The 21,916-nt window shown below is 43.7% G+C and overlaps 1 protein-coding gene across 1 annotated transcript in view; it reads right to left on the reverse strand.

Moving 5' to 3' along the window:
- CPNE2 (copine 2) overlaps nucleotides 1-21,916 on the reverse strand; it is a 249,774-nt gene that overhangs the window by 67,422 nt on the left and 160,436 nt on the right. The window contains exons 7-9 of the mRNA XM_077454744.1: nucleotides 19,909-19,998; nucleotides 12,390-12,488; nucleotides 7,936-8,022 (exon numbers count right to left, since the gene is read on the reverse strand). Coding sequence (XP_077310870.1) covers nucleotides 7,936-8,022; nucleotides 12,390-12,488; nucleotides 19,909-19,998 — 276 coding nt within the window. The remainder of the gene's footprint in view (nucleotides 1-7,935; nucleotides 8,023-12,389; nucleotides 12,489-19,908; nucleotides 19,999-21,916) is intronic.

Here is a 21,916-nt window from a genome sequence, read left to right on the forward strand (position 1 = left end):
ATCATGTGTACGGCCCAACAGATTGAAAGAGGGATGTAGATACTATTATGAATTCGGAACGATGGGTACATATGATCAAAAAACATCCGAAGAAATTTAAAGATGTGAGGACAGGCTGGATGTACTATTCTGCTGAGATTCCAGATGACACATTATTTCCCTATGTGATGTATAGCAGCTTAATTAATATCATTACTCAATCCCCTAATTTTTCCACCCCGGTATTAGCTGGATAAGTTGTTTTCTTTTCATTCTCGCTCAGGATATTCCTTTTTGTTTAGTCATTTGTATGGTAGTGTATTTAACCAGTTGTACTCTGTATAAGGTCTGTCCAGGCGTGTTGGCAATATTTTAGATGATATCTAGACTATACCTGGACTTTTTTTTTTGCCACTATCATTTTAAATTGACCTGCTGTACATTATTTGTGCTTTAAATATGCTTTGGATAATGCATTGGGCTGGTGCGCCCTCCTTTAGAACTTTGTCAACAGATTAATGTACCTCTTGTTAACAAGTACGTGAATATGGGGTATGACCTGCATGTGGAGGTGTACTGAGGCTGGATAGTCCATACAGACAGTTCAGCGGCGGGGAAGTTTTGAAGCTGGGTGGGTGAAGTCTGATGGGAAATCACAGTTCTAGTGCCCCATCAGGTTTGTTCCCCTTATGATTAAAAGCTGGCAGTGGGTAGAATCTTAGCCAACAAACAGCTTGCAATTAGCAATAGAATCTGCCCACTGCCTGCTTTTAATTACAAGGAGCTTATGGGGAACTAGTGTCTTATCTTCCCTATCAGTTTCTGCATACTATTACTTTCACTGGTTCTTAGGTGGTTATCGGTTGGGAAGTCAACAGCATCCTTAACAACCAGTGACAGGTAGGAGTTAGTAGCGACATGCCACATGCACATTGTCTGTCTCTGCATGACAACTTAAAGTTAGTCTCAATTACCTTCAGTTTCATCATCTACAAACTAGAGGTAATCATTTTTGAATTTGGTGCATTATTAGCATCATTTTCTAATAGTGACGTTACTAAGAAATACTTGAATCTGATGCACATGCTGGTAAGGCTACTGAAACAGGGTGTCAGGTATTTTTGAATCTGGCACAGGCCATTTTAATAGGGCATTGCAGCCATAAAAGTACTGTAATGCCGCGTACACACAATCGGAATTCTGGCCAGAAAAAGACCGATGAGAGCTTTCCATTGGAAAATGCGACCGTGTTTATGCTCCATCGAAATTTAGCTGTCCGAATTTCCGCCAGCAAAAAATTTATAGCATGTTCTCAATTTTCCAAACGGAAAAACTTTCTATCGGAAATTCCGATCTTGTGTATGCAATTCCAAAAACTCACGCATGCTCCGATTCAACTAGGAGATGGAAGCTATTGGCTACTGGGTATTGAACTTCCTTTTTCTTTTCCTGTCGTGCGTGTTTTGTATGTGTATGTCCCCATGTTCTTGGTGGTTGGAATTTGGTGTGACCATGTGTATGCAAGACAGCTTGAGCGAAATCCCGGTGGAATTCCTTCGGGAAAACCATCAGAGCTTTTTCCGACCAAAATTCCGATCGTGTGTACGCGGCATTAGAGATTTATTGAATTCCCCAGAATATTTATAACAGGATCATCAGCTGTTTTTCTGTATATGTAGAAAATGTTTTTAGCCTGAAAAAAGAAAACAAATGCAGTCACCACTTCTACGAACTGGTAAGCTACAACAAATGTCAATTTAGATATATTTTGAATATTTAGGTTTATATACCCTTTGATTCTGTGGTGCACGCAAGACCAGGGCTACTAAAATAAAACTGAAAATGTCCTATTAAATACTTACAGTAATTCTTCTTTCCTGATAGACTCCATGGCAGCCTAGATATGGGTTAACCCCGCCTCCACTCCTCCCCTATAGGACCCCACTCCCATAAATTTTTGCTCTGAGCCAGAGATGTGGTTCCATGACTAGCCTACTCCGGACACTGGGGGGGCGGGACTCCTGGTGCCATGGAGTCTATCAGGAAAGGAAAACTACACTAAGTATTTGATAGGGCATTTTCAATTTTCCTGACAGACTCCATGGCAGCATACATATAGGAACTAACTAGCCATTAATTTCTACCATCAACAGACAGGACCTGCAAGCCAGAATAAACAGACTCTACACTAAAATGAGCCACAAATGTATTGATTGAGGACTACAAGGCTGGCTTAGATTACGCTGGGAACCAAGGAAGCGAAGCCGCCCCAGATGTAGACCTACTCCTTGTCGAGTGAGCAGTCACTACCTCCAAAAGGAGCCAAGCCCTTGGCTCTGTGAGCCTGTTGGATGGCCTACACAAGCCATGCCACAATAGTCCTAGATAAATAAGGCTTGTTTTCTCTTTTCTCTTTAACCAACTAAGCCACAGCCTGCCCTCTCCCACATCTAAAGGATGCAAGTTAGAACTCTAAAGGTTGGCAGAACAATTTCTTGGCTCCCACAAAAGACTGATGCACCCTTGGGAATTGAGTCAAGCATAGGTAACAGCACCGCTCAACGTAAGAAAAGTTCTCCACGACCAGTGAATCAATCTCTGAGGCTTTTTATGCCGACGCGATAGCCAGGAAAAAGGCAACTTTGACAGAGAGGCCTTTAACAGAGACAGCCCTAGAACTCTCCGCTCAAATTCCCAGGGTTAAAGGGGGTTGAGAACAAGAGGGAGACTCCATTTGGAAAACCTCCTCTTACTGTGAGGTCTGAGCGTAGCTGCTCCATTGAAGAACTGTTGGACAGGAAAAGATGCCTAGACCGGGATACACTTGTGAAGGCCGATAAAGCTGACACTTGAACTACAAGGGAGTTGACCGATAGAGCCAGACCTAAATCCGACTGGAGGAAGCCTAGGATATTTAGAACTTCTAGATCACTACATGATCTGTCAGCAGCAGACATGTATTAAACAAACTTTGACCAGATTCTCCCGTAAACTTTGCGGTCATTCTCTAGGATTCAAGAGAATAGAGATGACTCTGGAGGAGCAACCAAGGATCTCCAATCTCAAGAACCAGACTGTCAAAAGCAACCGTGCTAGACATGGATGTAGAATTGCACCCAGTGACAGAAGGTCTGGCCTGAGGAGAAGGTGTACTGTGTTTCGGAAGCTGAACTGTGCTAGCAAGGAGAACCATGGCCTAATTGGCCAATAAGGTATCACTGCCAATACCTCCACAACCTCTGTTCTGAATATTTGTAGTAACCCAAGGTTGATCAGGACTGGAAGAAATGCACAGGTCCTACTGCATTTTCAATGATGCATCAGGGCATCTGTACCTGAAAACTTCCACATAGAAGAGAATCGTTGTCGAATTAGAAAGAAAGTCTGTTAAAATGTTTCAGACTCTAGGGAAATAAGCTGCTGAGATGTAGGCTTGATTATTCTGAGCCCAAGATATAATTGGCTCCACTTCCTGTAATAGAGAACAGGCTGTGAGTCCCCCTTTGTCTTTTAGAGTAGGAGACCGCCATAGTGTTGACTAGCCTAATAGGACTGATGCTCCCTTTGTTATATGGTGAAAGGCCTGTAGGGTGCAGAAGGCTGCCCGTAGTTTCAGAATGTTCAATACAATATTGTGGATTTGACAGCCCCTCATGCCTTGAGCTATCCCTGACAGGCAGAAAGCCCCCCTATTCCGTATTGCTAGCATCGGACGTGACTGTGAACCAGGAAATAGGGCAATGGAATGGCAAATCAGCCAGTTTCTCCATTGCAGCCACCAGGGGACTCACTCTCATGAGATGTAGATGACCTGAATTCTGCTTCCTGGCTTCCACTGCTGGAGAAACGCCTTTGGTAGGGTGGCCTTCTCTAGCTTCCACTTGACCCTCGGAACCATAGTGCCAATCATTTTATACACTAAAAGGCACGCAGGTGGCAAGAAGACAGGGCCAGGGGTATTCTGCTCCAGAATATCGGAATCAAGAGTCAAGGCAATGGTCCTCTTGATTATATTGAACTGAGCCCCAAGGCACACAGGAGACTGAGTGGGCTCCAGATGACTCTTTTCCAGATTCAGGTGCCAGCAGAATTTGAAAAGACATGAGCTCTGGGCTCCAGCAACTGCCCTCTGTTTTGGGACAGTAGAAGGACATCCACGTAACTATGCAGGCGGATGCTCCGTGTTTTGATAAAGACCATAGCAACCAATAAGACCCTGAAAACACACAGGGTGACGTTGAAAGCCCGAATGGCTATAGCTGGAGATGGTCTTGACCTACAGCGAACCGAAGGAACTTGCGGAAGTCTTCTCCTTTGCTGAACATTGAATCAAGTGCGCAAGGTCTAAAACTGGCCTCTGTCTCCGAGCTCTTCTATGGGGATACAATCAGGACTACTCTAGTATGACATCCTTATCCCCATTGACTTTGGCCTCCTTGAAATTATGGTATAAGACAGGGCTAAACACCACCCTTTCCTCTGATCCGGGCCCCCTGACGTCCCTCTTTGACCATCCTGCTTTACCACAAAGTACAGGGGCAGCCTCCCTAGGACCCTTTAGGTGTACGGAGTGGCCGCAAGCTTTCACATTTGTACATCCCTCTCAGGGGACCCCGGTCCCCCTGGCAGACTCTGGAGATTGGCTTACGGCCCTACAGGTGTCCGCATTTACCAAACGCCTGCACTCCTCCTCTCAAATACACCGCAAGCTTACCAACTTTGAGGTATTGTGCTCGCTCTCAGAAACCCCCAAACACCTGCTGTCCTCCTTATATAACTTACTACAGACTTTAGCGCATGATCAGCTCCCACCTTATACTAGGCTGTGGTCTGCAGATTTGGGTGAAGACATCTCTGTGCCGGATTGGCAAACCTCTTTCCACTTCACACACAAGTCGACCATCTCCTGCTACTCTCAAGAGAAGAACTATAAGCTGTTGTCTAGATGGTACAGAGACCCTGCTACTTTACACAAAATCTTCCCGTCAACGCCAGCCACCTGCTGGCGCTGTGAAGCCTCAGTCGGAACCTATCTACATGTCTGGTGGGACTGTGAGAGGATTCGCCCCTTCTGGACACAGGTTTTTGAATGTTATAATCTTCTAGCTGATACTCCGGTTCCTATCTCTCCGAAAATTGCACTACTCTCAATACTGCCCGGGTCTATTAAATCGCAGAGACAAAGATTGCTTCGTTTTTTTATGTCCTCTGCTAGGCAGCTGATACCTGCTTATTGGAAGACGACGACTACCCCCCCATTGTCACGGTGGGTATCCATTATGAATGACACCATGAGAATGGAGGAGATGTTGGCACTGGACAATGACACTTACACCAAGTTTATATCTCAATGGTCGATCTGGCTCCGCTTCTCTTCCTCTGACACCTTAATGGAACAAATCTTGAATGCATAGGGACGCTGTGGGCTCTCTCCTACCCTTCCCCCCCCCTACCCGTATCCCTTCCCCTTCCCCCCTTTTCCCTCTCCTCTCATCTTGCTATTCATTTTTCTCCTCTAACACTCTGTTCCTCTTTCTTGTGCTCCTCTCTTCCCTTTTCTTTTCTCTCTTTCTTTCTGTCTTCTTCGTAATATTAATTACACGTTGTCTCATGTATTAACCCATGAGTATTTTTTCCCTACTGTGGCCTTGTGGATCGGGAACAGGCTGTTTTCCCTGTTTTTCAAACTTTCCGACGGGACCGACTATGGTTGATAGTCGTTTGCCGTCCATCCATAAATGTAGTCCTGTTACTGTTCCTGCTTGTATTTGCCTCATGACGGTTACTGTCTTATTGTTCTTACTTGAAATGTTCAATAAAAATATTTTCAACACTAAAACTGGCCTCTGCAAGCTGTTCCTTTTCATGAAAGAGGGGCGAGTACCTTCCCTGTAATCTATCGCATTCAGAGACTTGCACGGCAGTACTTTGTGACACCAGTGACTTCACATATAGGATGAGTATATGCTTCCTTTATCTCAGAGCAAGGCAAAATCCTTTGAAATGAATCCGATATGAGGAGGATTTCTGATGGACCATGCATGTCCCGAAAGACCACTTTAACGTTCCAATAGTCTGAGGCCCAAACTCAGTAGCTTCTTAGATACCCTAGTTCAAGCCTTTTAGCATACTTCTGAGGGGATATCTGGTCTCCTCGCTAGCTCTTCCTGAAGACGTGACCTGGTCTATAAAAACGTGCAACCCTTGCATGCTATGAACTTTGTTCTCTAGACCAGGGATATGCAATTAGCGGACCTCCAGCTGTTGCAAAACTACAAGTCCCATCATGCCTCTGGGTGTCATGCCTGTGGCTGTCAGAGTCTTTACTATGCCTCATGGGACTTGTAGTTCTGCAACAGCTGGAGGTCCGCTAATTGCATATCCCTGCTCTAGACTGTTGTTCATCAGGCGCCAGTCCTGAGGCAGGACCCCATCTTGCCAACTGTGGCCCGGGTTACGGTGCTATCCAGCTTGCCAAAAGCTGAAGCTTTCTCAAGAGGAATGCTATATTACACCTATTAGAGACGGGATCAGTAAGCCCAGGCCCCAGCCATAGCACTCACTTGCCGTAATTGACGAGAGCATAACCCGAGCCACTATGTGGATGATGTCAATTGGAGCCTCACCGTGGAAACTAACGCCAACTCTGGCTCTTGAACTACAGAGTTTCTGAAAATGTTCTTGAATGCTGCGTCCACATTCTCCATCCACATTTTCATCCTTTTCCCCATAGCCACAAGAGCTCAGGCTGACTTTTTGGCTATTTACTGCATCTTCCAAGGAAAAGTGACATGCTTGCTCAGAAGAGAGGTATAACACCCGACCTTGCTCCACTCATCGAAAATGATGCCCCCTAGTTCCGTTAGGAATAGGGAAAATAGAACATTCTCTCTAAGGCTATATCTACATTATTGCAACCCCAAAGTTGCACGATTTAGAGTGCAACTTTGGAGTGCAACTTCAATGCAACCTTGAGTGCAGCTCGATCCAACTTTACAGTCTCTGGGTCAAAGCTCCATCAAATGTCGCACCGAAGTAGTGCAGGAGCCTTTCCAGAGTCGCTGCAACCTTAAGCCACATAAATTGGAACGGATGCCATTGAAATCAATGGGCTATGACTCCTCATGTGACCCTATGTATCCAAAGTCCCATGACAAGTCACACTAGAGGACGGAACCCAAGGTGCTTACAGAACTTCCGCTTGCTTAGCAAGTCATGTAAATGCACCCATCATTGCCTTGTCCAAATATGTTACAAAGGTAAAGAGACTCATCTCCCTCTGCCTTACTGTCTGAGGTATTCATAGATGGATGGCTTGGATGGGAGAGTTCCAGTTCTTCCTGGTCCTCCTAGTGGAAGAACATGCCACAATGGCTTATTGAACTTTGCGTGTGGCTTGCATCCCACTCTAAGGGATTCTTGCACCCGGTGCCTCACCAGAGATTCCATTTACTGGAAATCATCACCTCCTTTCCCAACTGCATGGGCTTAGCATAGCTCACACAGAGACTTGCCCCAGCAGGCTCCCTCTTTGGAGTGGCTGACATAGCGGTGGGTGCGTAAAGGAGGTAGGTCAGCTGAGGAAATTACCTCAAAACATGTCCTATGCATTTTCAAAACGTGGTGATGTCACACAGGGGGCTGGCACAATCGGATCCCAGGATCTGTGCATCTCTAACACAGGAGTGACGCCTGTCAGCAACTAGTTCTGTGGACTTTGCTGTCCTGTTATTTCTATGCCCCTAGCCAGGGTGTCTGGCTGGCATCCAATTTATGGGCAGTTATGCCACATATCTTTTGAGTAGTATATAGATTGTTTTTAATAAAGTGCTTTTACTGATGATACTGCACAATGGTCTTTGCGCTGTGTCCCTTTCCTGTTGTGAACTAATGTTTTACATTGAAAAAGGCTCAGACATTCTAAACTATCCAGAACTTGTCGCAATTAAGACCCACCTTGCAGGATTTAATGATAATTACTCCAGAGTTTTTGTAGCTTCTTTTTTTCTTTTGTTTCTTTGGATTAATACATTCAAACTCTACCTGAAATGAGGAGAAATCACATTAGAGAGAAAATCCTCTACACATAACAATTTCTTATTAGCTATTCTAAGCCTACTCCAGAAAATGACAGTTGGAAAAGGAATGTTGACATCTGATTAGCCACTACGGTAAAACACAGACTTAGATATTCTGAAAATTGATGCGCCTAAAGTTATAGAAACACAACTAAAATAGAGAATCTGTCCACATTAGGTTACTGTCTATGTAAAAGGCTCTCCTCACTGACCCAATGATAACCCTGGCAATGCTCCCCGGTATAGGAGAGCTTAGAACCTCCTGCCATTTGACATTGTTTGTATCTAGCAGTCAATCATAAGGCCCAAGCACTCTCACATAATGGTGGGAGTAATGTCATCGCTCACCTTGGAGTCAAACACAAGCCAACAGTGTCCGCTATGGCAGAGGCAGGTCCTGCAGGGAGTGCTGGCAAGGCACCAGTGGGTCAGGGGCCCCTTTATACAAAGATATTGTAATTTTTTCCTGAATAAACAAAGCAACAGTGTCTCTTTAAACCTGTAACAGATGGGATCCAATTAGTGACCTCCTTCTAAAAATGATGGTTGCCTGGCTGTTACGTCCAGGGCCGCTGATAGGCCAGTACAACTGGCCCTGCTGTACCGGGCCTGACCAGCAGGGGGGGCCCGGGCAACCTGAACTGCAAAGTAAATAAAAAAAAAAAAAAAAAAAAAAAAAGATTCTCCTCCACCGATCATCGTCCGCACAACCCCACCCCCGTTCGGTAAGCTATTGTGGACACTCAAGAAGAGGGAGGAAGTGATCTCTGCTGCCCTGCTGGAGCTAACAATTACACAGGTGAGGTGTATGCTTGAAGTTCAACATCTACTACTACTCTGCAAATACTCTGCAATACATACTCTGCAATACTCTGCAATACATACTCTGCAATATATACTCTGCAATATATACTCTGCAATATATACTCTGCAATATATACTCTGCAATACATACTCTGCAATACATACTCTGCAATACATACTCTGCAATATATACTCTGCAATATATACTCTGCAATATATACTCTGCAATACATACTCTGCAATACATACTCTGCAATATATACTCTGCAATATATACTCTGAAATACATACTCTGCAATACATACTCTGCAATAGATAATCTGCAATACATACTCTGCAATACATACCCTGCAATACATACCCTGCCAATACTCTGCAATACATACTCTGCCAATACTCTGCAATACTTTATACCTACCCTGCCAATACTCTGCAATACTTAACCTGCCAATACTCTGCCAATGCTCTGCAATACTTACTCTGCCAATACCCTGCAATACTTACTCTGCCAATACCCTGCAATACTTACCCTGCCAATACTCTGCAATACTTACCCTGCCAATACTCTGCAATACTTACCCCGCCAATACTCTGCAATACATACCCCGCCAATACTCTGCAATACATACCCCGCCAATACCCCGCCAATACCCTGGCAATACTCTGCAATACTTACCCTGCCAATACTCTGCAATACATACCCCGCCAATACTCTGCAATACATACCCCGCCAATACCCTGGCAATACTCTGCAATACTTACCCTGCCAATACTCTGCAATACTTACCCTGCCAATACTCTGCAATACTTACCCCGCCAATACTCTGCAATACTTACCCCGCCAATACTCTGCAATACTTACCCCGCCAATACTCTGCAATACATACCCCGCCAATACTCTGCAATACATACCCCGCCAATACCCTGCCAATACTCTGCAATACATACCCCGCCAATACTCTGCAATACATACCCCGCCAATACCCTGGCAATACTCTGCAATACTTACCCTGCCAATACTCTGCAATACTTACCCTGCCAATACTCTGCAATACTTACCCTGCCAATACTCTCCAAAATACCATTTTATTTATTCATTAATGGTTTGTATTACATATAGATATTAAAGAGGTATGTTCTCATTTGAAAACAGTATTTCTTTTGGATAATCAAACCTATAACTGACTGGAGAAAAACAAATATCACTTGTAGACAAACCTACACTTTGTTTCAAGGCGGGGTCTGGGGAGGGGCAATGGGTGGGGCCAGGGGTGGGGCTAAAGGAGGGACCAGGGGCGGGGCCAGGGTGGAGCTGAAGGGGGCCCCGTCAGATAGGCTGTACGGGGCCCCATGATTTCTATCAGCGGCCCTGGTTACGTCGACCTGCTAACTGTTATGTTGAGACTAGGACCCAGAACAAATAAGCAATACAAGAACATCAGTGTTAGAAGTCTTTGTTTGCATGCTTGTTCTGGATAAGTGACTTAGGTTGGGTTCACACTATTGCGAATTGGATGCAGGTTTCCCCACATCCAATTTGCAAAGCAGGAGATTGTGACCGGCTCTGGTGCAAATTGCAAAATTCGGGCTGAATTTGGACCTGAACCAGTGAATGGAGACGCACCGCATCCCTGCTCTGAGCCGCTCCGTGCTCTAGTGTGAACCCAGCCTTAAAGTGCAGAATTAAGTGGATCCAGCATGACAGCCAGGAGGTAACTTGTATTTTCAAAAGGAACACTCAGTAATGGCAGCGTTTTTTTTTCTCATGGTCCCAATTAATGGAACTACACCTATATTTACAATATTTGATAAAAGACAGAACATCAGTAATAATGCTGCTTACATGTCCCATGAAAGCAATAGTTTATAGTTTTTTCATATAAGGAACCAGTTCCATGGAGCTGAAAAATGTGCTTATTATACCTTTTTTGAAGCCTTATAATTTAGCTGCAGGGACGATATACACAGTACAAAAAGCAGATTACTTTGGCAGCTTGCTGCAATGTTTCTATTCTCAGCCAATTTATAACCTTGTGCATCAGAGTTGAAGCTCCATAGAATTTATTGTGGTCAAAAAAGGGCAAACATTTCAACTCAATCGTGTCTATTCTCAGCTCTCTATATTTAGGTATCTAAACTGCCCTGCCCTCACTGACACTTTGCTCATTCAGCTAAAAAGCAGGACGCTGCTTTAAAGTGAACATGTGCCTGGGCCAGTTGTGGACACTGGGCTTGAAACACAGACCCAAAACACTTAATTGTAACATTGTAACTTTTGTATCTACTCTGTTTTAGTGAGCAGCAGCTGCAGGGGAGACGAGACAGAGTTTGACAATGGCTGGGAATTCTGGGAGCCATGACATCACCCATAGGCTTCCATGACCCAGTTGCTGTCAGCACTCCGTCCTCTCCCCTGCAGTCACTACTGACTGACACAGGGGAGCCTGAGGCTGCGGATCACATGACTGGACTGAAGTGGATTTAAAATAGGTAAGTATTTAGATGTTCTTTTACACAGGGTAGGCACCCTGGGGGGTATGTTTTTTAAGACTAGTGTTAAGCCGGAATTCTATTTTAACATTAATAATTATATATGATGTTAGGTCCACCTTAACCAACCATGTTTCTTACAGTTTGTACACTTTGCACGCCGTACTCAGTCCATATTTGATATGGTAAGCCTTAACAGAGCTACTGTAACTTCAGTAAATGCACCAAATGAACAGTGATCCAATAAAGTCCGTAAGTGGTAAGTGAAATATTCTTAGTCCATAATACCTCCTTCCACCACCTTGGAGTGTACAGTCTACAGAAAGAACCGCCACCGGAATGGATGAAATGCTTGCTTACCAGCTCTCATAGACTTCTTATCACAGAAGGTCAAAAGAACTTGTGGCTATAAACCCAGCCAGAGCTTCTAAGCATCCTCTATCAGTCCTCTTGCGGCATGCAACTCGATCATTGATAGTAGCAAAAAATATAAAGGCTCCATATGGCATACAATCCTTATAACATTTTTAACAACAGGTTATAAATTGCACGTACATCAGAGCAATCCAAACTAAAAAAAAAAATCAGTATTCCGGTCGGCAATTGGAACAACACCATCTGTCCAGGACGCTATGACCATGGTGACGTCAGCACATCACGCCTCTCTATGCGCTTCGTCGTATGTTGATGTCATCCGGGGGCCTGAAAGCTGGTAAGTAAGCATTTCATCCATTGCGGTGGTAGTTCTTTCTGTACACTATACACTTCAAGGTGGTGGAAAGAGGTGTTATGGACTAAGAATATTCATCATCATACCACTTAGGGACTTTAGTAGATAACTTTTGATTTGGTGCATTTACTCAAGTTGCAGTAGTGTGACTCTGTTACTCTGTTAAGCTTACCATTTCTGCACTGTGCCCATATCGCACAGAACAGTTTCTGGTTTTACAATGTGAATTTGATTATTAGCGCAGTTTTTTCTTCTTTTATAGACATGTTTGATATGGGCTTATTTTTTTAGGAAGTGGCACTACTCACAGACAGATTATCATGAGCTTCACACATTTTCAGTGCTGTTGTCTGGAATTCTCCAATAAAATCATGTCCTCCGTCATTGTCGTGGTCAAAGCATGTGATCTGTGGAAATACATCACAAAACACTGAAAGTAAGAGTTAGAAGCTGACATTACAGCTGATGGAATACTTTGTTTTTATTGTGCCTAAATTGAATATCCTAATTGCGAAAACTTGGAAGAACATTCTGCAGGGTATACAAAATTGGTCTATTGCTACTGAAATGATATCCAGGCCTTCACAAAGTTAGCACATCCAGTAGATGCCGTATCTCAGCCTGCTGTTAATATAAATATACTGCAATGTAAAAAGCTCAATTATCAGGGGTTCTTCCATAGTGGTGAAAAGGAAGTAAAGATCATGGATTTCAATGTCAGACTTTCAGGCTATGCATCAAGTGGTAAGTTAATATACTGTACTTTTACAGTACATTAAAGGTACACCAATACAGAAACTACCCAAATGACCCAGATCAAAAGTTTACATACCCCAGTTCTTAATACCGTGTATTGCCCCCTTTAACATCAATGACAGCTTGAAGTCTTTTGTGGTGATTGTGGATGAGGCTCTTTATCTTCTCAGATGGTAAAGCTGCCCAATCCTCCTGGCAAAAAGCCTCCAGTTCCTGTAAATTCTTAGGTTGTCTTGCATGAACTGCATGTTTGAGATCTCCCCAGAGCGGCTCAATGATATTGAGATTAGGAGACTGAGACGGCCACTCCATAACCTTCACTTTATTCTGCTGTAGCCAATGACAGGTCAACTTGGCCTTGTGTTTTGGATCATTGTCATGTTGGAATGTCCAAGTGCGTCCCATGCGCAGCTTTCTGGCTGATGAATGCAAATGTTCCTCCAGTATTTTTTGATAACATACTGCATTCATCTTGCCAACAATTTTGACCAAATTTCCTGTGCCTTTGTAGCTCACACATCCCCAAAACATCAGCAATCCACCTCCGTGTTTCACAGTAGGAATGGTGTACCTTTCATCTTAGGCCTTGTTGACTCCTCTCCAAATGTAGCATTTATGGTGGTGGCCAAAAAGCTCCATTTTGGTCTCATCACTCCAAATGACTTTGTGCCAGAAGGTTTGAGGCTTGTCTCTGTGCTTTTGCATAATAATGGCTTTCTTATGGTGACTCGACCATACAGCCCATCTTTCTTCAAGTGAACACTGCTGATTGCCATTCTCAATTCCTTGCATATCTTTATATCCATTTCCTGTTTTATACAGTTCAACTAAATTTTCCTGCAGGTCTTTTGACAATTCTTTTGCTTTCCCCGTGACTCAGAATCCAGAAACATCAGCGCAGCACTGGATGAAAGATGCAAGGGTCTATCAGGAGTCCAGAAATGCACTGACCTTTTATACACACAAACACTAATTACAAGCAAACAGATCAGAGGTGAGGATGGTTACCTTTAATAGCCATTCCAATCCCTTTGTGTCAACTTGTGTGCATGTTATCAGGTCAAAATCCCCAGGGTATGTAAACTTTTGATCAGGGTCATTTGGGTAGTTTCTGTTGCCATTTTTATTTGAAAAAGAGAAAACACAGTTGAGTAATAATAAATGGCTTCAGCCAAACACTAACCATGAGTGAAAGAAATGTTTTTGAGTTATCATTCATATTCTCTGAAAAATGGCCAAGAAATCATAAATTCTGTCAGGGTATGTAAACTTATGAGCACAACTGTATATGGAAACTCCTCTGCCAAAAGCAAATAAACAAGAATAAGATTTCCTAATATTTAACTGCCATATGCATCATTGCAAGCTCGAAAGCCCTTTGGGGTTTTTAGTAAATACAATATATATATATATATATATATATATATATATATATATATATATATATAAAACTTGTGATCACCCAAAGGTTTGCAGGAAAGTCTTACTACCTACCTCCTAAGTGTAGCTGTGTAGCTGGCCATCTCAGTCTCCCTTGCATCTGCACCATCTACCCAGATTAGAAGCCTGTGACAGCTAAGTAGTTGTCCTGCAATTTCCACTCAACTGGTGTGGTTTTCCTTTCAGCCTGGGTACTTACAGCCTGCCTGGCTCCCTTCACGTTATTTTCACTGCACCTCTCCCAACATGGGGTCTCCTCCCTCTTCACTCTACTGGCCTGCGCTTGTCAGCTTACTTTCTCCTCCAGACAGTTTCAGCCTCCCAACATGGCATCCGTCTCTCTGTACCTGAAAACTCAGGAGAGAGGTCCGCTGTGCTAATAGGATAGTCAAAACTAGAAGCGGCGCCCCCCCCCCCCCCCCAACAGTTGCAGAATGCTGGCCGCATTATGAGGGCTCCAGATCGATTTGCCTCCTGGCCCAGTCCTCCCCATAAGACTGGTGCTACACTAAAAGTAGTGTGCTGCCCCCCCTGCAAAGTGCCACCCTAGGCCTGGGCTTTGTCAACCTAGACCAAGATACAGCATTTATGGTGATTGATGTCTATATTTATTATTAGCGCTGCACAATTAGTTTAAATGTACTTTATTGGTCAACTTGTATCGGTTGGTGTGTTAGCAGCTTTAAATTTACCTTCAAGCGTGATTTCTTTTACAATTCTATTTTATATGTCTAGCATAATTTTCCATTGCTTTTGAGAGCCTGGGGAGCCATACATACTGCGATCAGCGTATGTGTACACTAAGTGAATGGATGCATGTTTGTGCTTTTTTAATTGCTGATGCTTCTTTGCTTTAGTGTTTATATGACTTTGTTTCCAATGTATTTTAGGAAGACATCTGTAAAAAATGTTGGACGAGTATGCACAGGTAAATGCTGAAGCAAAAAAAGCATCTGCGTTTACAAGAACATGGCTGTGTCCAACTATTCACTTGCATCACAGGCTACACATGGCATGTGTGGTTCCCAGGGTGGGAGAAAGAACCAGGAAATTACACTAGGCTTATAAAATGCCTGCCAAACCCACGTGAGCATAAACCCTTATCCTTATGTTTGTTATAATGTGTTTTGAAGATTTTCTTGCTGTCCTTCACGCATAAATAATCTTAATATGCTTCAGGTCTTTTGGATGAATGCAAAGTCACATATTCTTGTCAGATACTCACCTTATTGGCCTTTTCATTATATTTACTGTCACTTTTATAACTGTGACCTTCATGGATCTTACTTTAATATGGTAAATACACTGCTCAAAAAAAATTAAATGAACACTTTTTAATCAGAGTATAGCATCAAGTCAGTTTAACTCCTGGGATACTGATTTGGTTAGTTAAAGGAGTTGTAAAGGCAGAAGGTTTTTTTATTTTAATGCATTCAATGCATTAAGGTAAAAAAACCTTCTGTGTGTAGCAGCCTCTCCAGCACGCCCCATTTACTTACCTGACTGCCATCTTTTTCCAGCGATGTCCACATTTGTCTGTGCTGTCCAGGACTCTCCTCCTGATTGGTTGAGACACAGCAGTGGTGCCACTGGCTTCCGCGGCTGTCAATCTTTTTCTGACTGTTTTTCACTAGTTTTCCATTTGGCTAGGGTCAGTGTCACTACTGGTAGCATGAGGCAATACCTATAGAGGTTGCACAGACTGTCCAACTCCTCCAGGATGGCACATCAATATACATTGCCCGAAGGTTTGCTGTGTCTCCCAGCACAAGAGCATGGAGGAGATTCCAGAGGACAGTCAGTTACTCTAGTAGAACTAAACAGGGTCGTAGAAGGTTGTTAAACCATCAGTAGGACTGGTATCTGCTCCTTTGCACAAGCAGGCCACTGGTGTCAATGTCTGTGACCAAAGAATCAGAAACAGACTTCATGAGGGTGGCCTGAGGGCCCGACATCCTCTAGTGGGCTCTGTGCTCACTGCCTGGCAAAGTGCAGCTCGATTGGCATTTGCCACTGAAAACCAGAATTGGCAGGTCTGCCACTGGCACCCTGTGCTTTTCACAGATGAGTAAATGTTAACCCTGAGCACATGTGACAGACGTGAAATGTTCTGGAGAAGCCGTGGAGAATGTTATGCTGACTGTAAAATCATTCAGCGTGACCGGTTTGGTGGAGGGTCAGTGATGGTCTGTGGAGGCATATCCATGGAGAGATGCACAGACCTCTACAGTCTAGACAATGGCACCCTAACTGCCATTAGGTATCGGGATAAAATCCTTAAACCCATTGTCAGACCCTACGCTGGTGCAGTGGGTCCTGGGTTCCTCCTGGTGCACGACAATGCCCGGCCTTATGTGGCGAGACTATGCAGCCAGTTCCTGGAGGATGAAGGAATTGATACCACTGAATGTCCCCCACGCTCGTCTGATCCAATAGAACATCTCAGGGATATTATGTTTTGGTCCATCTGACGCCGCCAGGTTGCACCTCAGTCTGTTCAAGAGCTCAGTGATGCCCTGGTCCAGATCTGGGAGGAAATACCCTAGGATACCATCAGTTGTCTCATTAGGAGCATCCCCCGACATTGTCAGGCATGCATACAAGCACATGAGAGCCATACAAACTACTGAGTACCATTTTGAGTTACTGCAATGAAATTTCAGCCAAATGGACTAGCCTGCTGCATCATCTTTTCACTTTTGATTTTCAGGGTGTCTTTGAATTCAGTCCTCTGTAGGTTGATAATTTAAATTTCCATCAAACGATGTGGCATCCTTTCGTTCCTAACACATTACCCAGTCCATATCAGTATAGATATCCAGCAGATATTTTTCCCCATTGAGGTCTGATATGTTTTCCAGGTGTTCCTTTAATTATTTTGAGCAGTGTATAATGAATAACTCTAAACCCCAAAAAGTGTTATAAACACTCTATTGTTCTCACTTTAATTTTGACAATCGAACACAATTTACTGAATAGAAAAACTCCTATTATTGATAGATTCTGCTTTGGAACAAATACAATTTTATTTTCTGTAAGTGCACCAGTTGTCTTCTTACATTTTTGGAACCTGTCCAGTACTTACTGTACTATGATCTATTAAAGGACAAGAAGCAGGTACATCTGAGCATTGTCACTAGTGATAGAAACCACTCCTAAATTTACCAGTCAGGCCCCTTTCACACTTGTGCGACTTGGGACTGCAAAGTTGCATGACAAGTCATTCCCCATGATTTCCAATGACAGCCATTCATATATGTGCAACTTCAGGTCGTGCCGACTTTAAAGTACACCCTGTACTACTTTGGTCTAACTCTCATACAAGTTGTTTTTTACATAGGCATTCCCTGAAATCGCGTCAACATTGTGGCCGCAAAATCGCAGCAAAATCGCGTGAAAGGGGCCTAAGGACAAATGTAAGCCCTGTTTCTGATCCAATATTCGAACAAGAGGTGCACTCATTCTTGGTTAATGTAATCTCAAAGCCAGAACAGTCCAACTTTTCAATATGGGTGATCAAGCTTGCAGGCACGAGGCCAGCTTTAGGATACATTCACACAGGTGATTAGGAGCATACGATGGATTCCTGCTGCAAGAATCAGCAGATTCTTGCAGCTGGGATCACAGGTGCAAACAAACAACTGCACAAAGCAATGACAGGCTGACAGAAGCTGCTGTTTGCAGGTATTCTCACATTCATCAGTTACCTGGGGTCGGGGACAGATGAGTGATCCTAGATGAAGAAAGACTGTATCCAGGGTTAAAGATGGGTCCTTACTGTAGGTAACCACCGCTGGATGTGTGGATACATGTGAACAGCCGCAGCTTCTATCAGCCTGTCATTGTCTTGTACAAGCCTACTGGCCACAGCTGTTGGCATATACCTTCTGATCCCAGCTGTAAGAGTCCACAGCTTCTTGCTACAAAAATCTGGTGTATGGTGCTAATTGCCCATGTGAATGTAGCCTAATGCCGCGTACACACGAGCGGACTTTTCAACATCCAAAGTCCGAAGGACTGAGTCCGTCAGACTATCCGATCGTGTGTGGGCTGCAACGGACTTTTGACTCGCCAAAGTCCGAAGGACTTTAGAATATGGAACATGCTTCAAATTTTTCCGAAGGAACTCCGCCGGACCCGGTCCCCTTCGAAAAATCCGCTCGTGTGTATGCTACTCCGACGGACTAAAACCGACGCTAGGGCAGCTATTGGCTACTGGCTATGAACTTCCTTATTCGAGCCGAGTCGTACGTCATCACGTTCGAATCCGTCGGAGTTTAGTGTGATCGTGTGTGGCCAAGTCCGCTCGGCCGAAAAGTCTGTCAGAACTCCGTCGGAATTCCAGCAGAACTCCGACGGAACTCCTTCGGAAGTCTGTCGGACATAAGTCCTCTCGTGTGTACGGGGCTTTAGGTTTACTCAGAGGCAGGTTTGGGAAACACTAACGGTAGCTCAGGCTATATTCATCAGCTTACAAGTACTCTCTACACCAGCCATTCTCAACCAGGGTTAAACGGAACCCTATAATTCATCCAGAGGTTGCTAAGGGTTCCTTGAGTTGTAGCTCACTGACCTTCCATTTGATGATGCCTGCAAAGTTCTAGGGCCAATGCCACTTGGCAGAGCCAGCTGCATAACACCAATACTTTTTTAGCTGTCTGTAAGGATGGCATACTAACCACCACTCTAAGACCCCTTGCACACCACACCGTCCATAGCGTCGGTGGTAAAACGCCGCTATTTTTAGCAGCGTTTTACTGCCGGATTTGTGGCGCATTTCAGCCGCTAGTGGGGTGCTTTTACTCCGCGCTAGCAGCCGAGAAAGGGTTAAAACCACAGGCAATACACCGCAATAGCGGCGTTTTGCCGGCGGTATTACAGCGCTGCCCCATTGATTTCAATGGGGAGCAGCGGTAAACACACCGCTCCTTCACTGCTCCAAAGAAGCTGCTGGCAGGACTTTTCCCTGACATCCTGCCAGCGCACCGCTGTAGTGTGAAAGCCCTCGGGCTTTCACACTACAGACAATGGTGCAACTTTTTTAGGGCAGATTGCAGGTGCTATTTCTAACGCTATAGCGCCTGCAAAACGCCCTGGTGTGAAAGGGGTCTAAGGAGCATTCTTTCCACTGTCCACCAATGTAAGGGGCAGTTTTTTTTCCTTTGACCCCCAATGAATTGGTTTCAGCAGGGTTTCCCCAAGATCCAAATATTATTTCTAGGGTTCTTGTAGGGTACAAAGGCTGAGAAAGGCTACTAGGGGCACGGGGCTAACCAAGAGACCGAATAGGACTTGTCACCCCCTACAACCAATCCCTGTGTGGTCTTCCATGGTTCACATCTTTAACTGAATGAATTGGTGCTCAAGTCCTGAAAGACGGAGCAGGTTATTTGCTTAAAGTTTTAACAGTGGTATTGGTATTTAATGTTAAAGGTATAGTACAACAAAGGTTAAAGGTTTGTTTTAAAAACCAACTGAAGGGACCACGGGCAAAATTTTCCACATACTTCTTTTTTCATGGTTTTCTTTACTTTTACTATCATGATTGAACAGCTAGTTATGGTGGGGTGGCTGTTTGTGGGGTTGTATAGTCCCATGCTTTATATTGTCAAGCATTACACATGCAATCACCTTTATTGGTTTCTCGATGTCTCCATTGCACAAAGACTGTAAGGGCACAGTAAAGGGTTTCCACACCGGGTCCAGAGTATATTTTATGACCTGAAATGAAGAAATACTCAGCATTCAAGCAACTGTAAAATTATTCACTGTACAGAAGGAAACAAGTTTTCAAGTGCAGAATGTTGTCATTTCGCTGTCAGTGATTGATTTTTATTACAGACTTTGATCCTTTGCCAAGAAACAGCCATATAAGGGGAAGCTTTTATTTCCTCCCTCATTGTTACTTTCTCACATGATCATGAGTGGAGCAAGCAACCGGTGCTGCTTATCTCTCTTTTATTGAACAGCACAAAACAGCCTTCCCAGGCAATGCATTTCTGTTTCTTCCTTTTTTAATCAAACCTAAGCCTCTGCTCTGGATACATCTACAACACTGAACACAACCTCATCATATAAAACAGAGAAAGGTTTAAAAATGGTTTATTTGCATATTAACTAGTTTTGCTTTTGGTACTCATTTTATATATATATATATATATATATATATATATATATATATATTTTTTTTTTTTCTGTTGTCTCTGTCCTGTGTGGAATTTTCACACCATTGTAGGATTTTATTAAAGACTATAGATGTATTTTAATGCTCTTTAACACAAGCTGTGCTCTCAAAAAACTCATCTGCAGTGGATCTCTTTTTAGAGGGCAGCAGTGCAGTGGCAGTGATATTGCCACCTCCTAAATTCCTGCTTTTTTTGCAACCAAATGTGGATTTTGAATGGGAATACTACCCCGCAATCACAAGCCTTGTGTTTGGCTCATGGTTATTGATACACTGAAACTGGTCACCTGCAGGAACATGACATGTTACAATGTAAACAAGGTCTAGCACAGACTGGTAGAAAAAGACAGCGTTCCCTAGATTGAGGTGTTGATTTACTATAGGTAAATAGACTGTGCACTTTACAAGTACAGTTGCACTCTTCAATGGCATTTGCTCCAGAGCTTAGTAAAGAAAAACACCTGCAACTTCCATCATCCAATCATGTGTAAGCAAAAAAGCTATTTTTTTAATTTTCTATGCATGTGATTGGGTATTTTTTGAAAAGCGAAGCTTTACCTAATTTAGGCCCCTTTCACACAAGAGGACACAGTAGCACACCAACTTTAAAGTGGTTTTAAAGCCTTAAGGTTTTTTTACCTTTGCAAGTTGTACCTATAGGTTAGCCTATAATAACGCTTACATATAGGTACTGTAAATATCTCATAAATGTGCACCGCAGGAGATATTTACTGTATATTGTGCCCATGATGTCAAAAACGGCCATCCGTGCCCTCTTTTCACAAGCGTCATGCGGCTCCAGCCAGTCACAGAGCCGGAGTCTGCAGCCCCCCGGAAGGAAGAGGGGCAAACATGGATGCGGCCTGCAGCAGGGACAGCGCAGGCTTCGTTTGCAGGTAAGTGTCACATTATGCTTATATTTTGCAGGGTAAAAGAAAGGAAGTAAAACCCATCAGGGTTTACTTCCCCTTTAATGCAATCAATATATGCATTAAGGTAAAAAACCCTCTGTGCCTGGGATCCCCCCTCCCTTATTCTTACCTGAGCCCAATTGCGATCCAGCGCTGTACATGAGAGCAGTGGCTCTTCCGGGGCTGTCCTTCCTCACAAGGCAAATTCAAAGTGGCATTGGTATGGGTGTCTATGGATGCAAGCAGCAGGGTACGGGAGTGGGCCCGCACGAGTGCCCCCATAGGAAGCGGCTTCCCATGGGGGCACTGGCGAAAGGGTTGGAGCCAGGAGTGCTGGCAAGGGACAGGAGAAGAGGATAATTGGGTCTGCTCTGTACAGATGTTATACAGGTAAGTATAACATGTTTTTGTGTTGTTTTTTAATAAAAGCACTTTACAAGCACTTTCTAAATCACAGTTGACTTGCTAAGTTGTGGTGTCCCCTGGGTTCAAGCCCTTGCCATCCTTGCAAAGTCAACCTTGTTTTGTTATTTGAAAAAAAAAA

The sequence above is a fragment of the Lithobates pipiens genome, unplaced genomic scaffold (assembly GCF_037356315.1).
Source record: "Lithobates pipiens isolate NorthernLeopardFrog02 unplaced genomic scaffold, aLitPip1_a1.2 Scaffold_10, whole genome shotgun sequence".
NCBI lineage: Eukaryota > Metazoa > Chordata > Amphibia > Anura > Ranidae > Lithobates > Lithobates pipiens.